Here is a 4,436-nt window from a genome sequence, read left to right on the forward strand (position 1 = left end):
TTAGTGATATAATGTTTATACTAATATTTAAAAATTGAGAGAGTAGTTTATTAAAAATTATCCCTAGTAGCTTTTAGAAATTGATGGAGTATTTTGATTAGGGTTGATAAGATTATATCACTATTTTTACATTTAATAATAATAATTTTTATCAAAAATTTTTAATTTAAAAATTATATAAATAATTAATTACTAATAATTAATAATTAATAATTAATAATTAATAAAATAATTAATAATTATTAAAATAATTGATAATTATTAAAATAATTAATATTACGAAACTAAGCTTAATTATTTACCCTGAGATGTCGTAATCATTGCAAGCATTATTTTACGTTAAAGGCAGATATAAAATATAAGGGTGTGGCCGATAAGTTGTTTGGTTCATTTATGGAATTGCAATTTTGTTTATGAATGACAATTGGCTCTTCTATTCTTGTTTTATAGGAATTTTGGAGTTTAGTGGAGAAATTATTAGGTGTACTTAGTGTATATATATTATCTCTCATAATCATGTGAGATTCATTTTTCATATTGTAGTAATGACTCACTTTTCTTTGAGAGAGTAAATACTATTTTTTAGTGCACGGAGTGTATCTAATAATTAGCCCTAAAAGTAGGGCTGGGCAGGGGCGGACTTTTACACAAAGATTTTTTATTTTTTTTAATTTTTTATTTTAATTTATTATTATATAATATAAATTTATTTATTAAAAAATTAATTATGATTAGAAATATAAGTTTTAAATATAATTTTAATAATATATTTATATTTTTTATTAGCATTATAATATTTAATTATATATATAAATAAATTATTTATTAATAAAAAATAAAAAATATATTATTATGTAAAGCGAGTTACAAAAATTTGAGATTAGAAGACTTTCTTTGCATGATATCAAAGTCGGAGAAGATTGATCTAATGCGGAAATTTAAACGTAATTAGTGACAACCCTTCTGTTTCACTATATATATATATATATATATATATATATATATATATGATTATTTATTCCTTCAATTATATTAAAATTAATTATTTAATTCTCATATTTTAAAATATATAATTTAATCCTTCATATTTAATTATATCAACTATTTAATTACCTGTCCGTTTTTATCAATTTATTTACTTTTAATTAAGTATTTAAAAAGTGATCAATAAGAAATAAAAATATCAATAATAATAATAAAAATTTAGAGATGAAAATGTTTATAATGGCAAAATCTTAGAGACCAAAACGTTTATAATTAAAAACAAAAGTTAAGAAACACAGATGGAATGTTGAAAGTGTACAACGAAATTAAAAGTTAAAGGCTAACTCATATATTTTTCAAAATATGAAAATTAAGTCATTAATTTTATTATAATATAGATTAAATAATAATTAAAAGAAATTAAAGTATAATAGTTTTGTATATCTAAAAAAAATGTATAATTAAATGTTTCTGTTGTAGTAAAGAAGTTAGGTGGAAATCTTAATTTCTCAAACGTCCATTCTGTCGTTAAATAATTTTTAAAGCATAAAATACAATTATCTTTTATCTGTTGTCATTTTTTCAAAAATTCTTAATTTAATTATTTTTAATAATTTATCATGTTTTTCATGTATTCAAATTTTTAAATTTTTTAGTATTTTGAGAGGAAGGAAATATTTTTTAAAGTATTTAGAGATTTTAAAGAGAAAATCTTGTTAACCTATTAACTTAATGGGTGAGAAAATGAAAATTTTTAAAATTTTTTAAAAATTTCTAAAAATTATATTTTAAAAAAAATATTTATCTTTCCAAATACAATTAGAAGTTTTTTAAATCTTGAAATCCTTCAATTACACTTATTATTATAATATTAGTCCATACAAAATTTTAAAAATTAAAATATATAATATTTTAATCAAAAGAAAGACAAAGCATAATAGAATTAAAAGATTGAGAATTAATAAATTTAAATTAAAAAGTGAATCTAAATACATGTTTGACACAAGATCATAGATTTTAAATTATTTCCCAAAAGAAAGAAAAAATGAGCACACAGCCACACACTTTAAAAATCTGATTGGAGCTGAAATATAAAATATGATAAACTTTTAACAAAACTAGCTAATTAAGCTTAATAACTTGAGATATGGGCAATGAAAGAATCTATCTCCATGCGAGAAGCTCCACCTTCAGCCATTGATAGCCGGACAGAGTCACCCAGTTCTGCTGCTCTCTTTTTCATTCCATCTCCTTCGTCTGAAGCCATTAGCCTCTTTACAGAACTTTCAACCATCTTTGCTGTGACAATCTCATCTCTGCGCGCCCATTCCTTAACAGTAACACCAATCTTAAGCAACTCTGTTATTAGGACTGCGTTTCTTGGTTGATCTGAATGCATTGGCCAAGCTGCAATTGGCACTCCCGTGGTGATGCTTTCCATGCAAGAATTCCACCCACAGTGACTCATAAAACCTCCTGTTGCTGGGTGGGATAAAATCTCCAGTTGGGGCACCCAATCTCTCGCCACCAATCCCACGCCATCCACTGAATTCTCATACCCCATTGGGAGCTCAGCTTTTCTTTCATTTTCTCCTTTGAAAACATCTCCTTTATCAGCATCTCTCAGTACCCAAATGAACTTTTGGCCACTTTGCTTCAACCCAATTGCTAGCTGCTCGATTTGTTCGTTGTTCATGGCTGTTGTAGTACCAAAAGACACGTAAATCACTGAGTTTCTTGCTTGTTTATCCAGCCATTCCAAGCAAAAATGTTTTCCATCTGAGCCTTTTCTCTCTGCAGGTATAATTACTGGATTAAAAGGCCCTAAAGCCCAATGCTTCTTCTTAGTACTTCCCTCTGTTGTTTCATTCTGTTCTTTCTCGACCAAGTCCATGAAAGCACCTTCTATCAATCTGCATGTGTTGTATACACGCCCTGAATCGAGCTTATAGAACTGATATTGAGAATCAATAAAATCAGAGAACTCATCAGTGAAGCACCCTTCAAGAGTGGGAATTTCTTCTGGGATCACCCCATTTTCATGAATATTATGTCTCCCCATTCTTTCCCGTTGATACAAGCACATGGTAAAAGCAGATACGCTATGGAAATTGTAGGACTCTGCGTTGGAAATTAATTGAACTTCTTGAATCACAGACGCCATGAGAGAATCATGGATAACTATAACTTTTCTTGCTTTGCTCGAAAGTGAACGCAGAAGCACAGACACAGGCTCTCGAAGATGAGATGAGGCATGTTTGAAAGCAGGTATCAAATGAGCAGGGAACTTGTTCTTGGCATTTGGGTTGGGAGTAGGGCAAGCAAAAGGAGGGATTTCAAAGTCATGGAAATGGATATTAGCGATGGCGCGTACATCCCACCCATTAACGCGTAGCTTGGCCTGGCGGTTGTGGGTGGTGGTGCCGACGAGGTGGACCGCTATGCTATAAGACTGGATGAGCCTGGAGAGTTCGAGGAGCTGGTTGAGGTGACCTTGTGCTGGTAGAGGCACCATAACCACAACTACTTGTGATTGTTTTGGGCCATCTTGGCCATTAAGAGCATGGACTCGTTGGTTTTGGTGGTTAGCCATATGGTGATATTTGGAGAATTGGGTTTTAGGATATATAGGTTAATTATGTGTTTTCTATGAAGTTGGATTCTGGTTTTTTCTTGGTTGTTTTGGGAACCTTTTTATAAGGGGATATGATATAATTCTCTAATCTATATAATATTGGACAATAATAGTAATTTAATTTATTTAGTGATATTAAAATTGAGAGTTGAGAAATAATAATAATAATAATAATAATAATAATAATAATAATATATTCTTGTCTAAACTCAGTTAACCATGAATTCAAAATACAAATATATAAAATTTATGTATTTAATATGTGAATCTCTTCATTTATTTTATGTGTTAGGCAAAAAAATTATACAATAAAACTGCTATACAGATAATGATTTCATTATAACCATTGATTATAGTGGATTTCATATGTGTCCTATGTGAGTCCTATTATAATAAATGATTATAACTAGATACAAGAGTTGCCTCAAATAAAATTCTCCTGTAGACTAGGTAAGAATAATACTATTATCTAAATCACTGTTTATGGTAAACTAGGACTTTATACCACAATAATTTTTAAGGTAGTGTTTAGCGTTTTAATCAGAGTCAAAACATTACTTCTCTTATTTATACTGATCAATGACATAATATTTATACTAGTTTTTAGAGATTAAAAAAGTGATTAATGAATCTATCTCTCCTAGATTTTAGAGGTTAGGAGAGCATTTTAACTTAGATCAATAAGATTTTATTACTATTTTATATTTAAAATCTAATCTAATAATTATTTTTACTAATCACTTCTAATTTAATAATTATATAAATAATTAATTAATAATAATTAATATTTAATAATTAACAACTAAAAAAATAACTA

The 4,436-nt window shown here is 28.0% G+C and overlaps 1 protein-coding gene across 1 annotated transcript; it reads right to left on the reverse strand.

The window, feature by feature from the left end:
• Nucleotides 1–1,935: 1,935 nt before the first annotated feature.
• Nucleotides 1,936–3,658, reverse strand: LOC131178651 (zeatin O-glucosyltransferase-like). Its single transcript, XM_058143924.1, has one exon. The coding sequence runs from the start codon at nt 3,575–3,577 to the stop codon at nt 2,117–2,119; it is 1,461 nt and encodes a 486-aa protein (XP_057999907.1). The 5' UTR covers nt 3,578–3,658; the 3' UTR covers nt 1,936–2,116.
• Between the last annotated feature and the right edge of the window lie 778 nt (nt 3,659–4,436).

This window comes from Hevea brasiliensis, chromosome 3 (assembly GCF_030052815.1).
Source record: "Hevea brasiliensis isolate MT/VB/25A 57/8 chromosome 3, ASM3005281v1, whole genome shotgun sequence".
Classification (NCBI taxonomy): domain Eukaryota; kingdom Viridiplantae; phylum Streptophyta; class Magnoliopsida; order Malpighiales; family Euphorbiaceae; genus Hevea; species Hevea brasiliensis.

Coding starts and splice junctions, on each gene's coding strand:
- LOC131178651 (XM_058143924.1), bottom strand. CDS start 3,577: ATGGCTAACCACCAAAACCAACGAGTCCATGCTCTTAATGGCCAAGAT.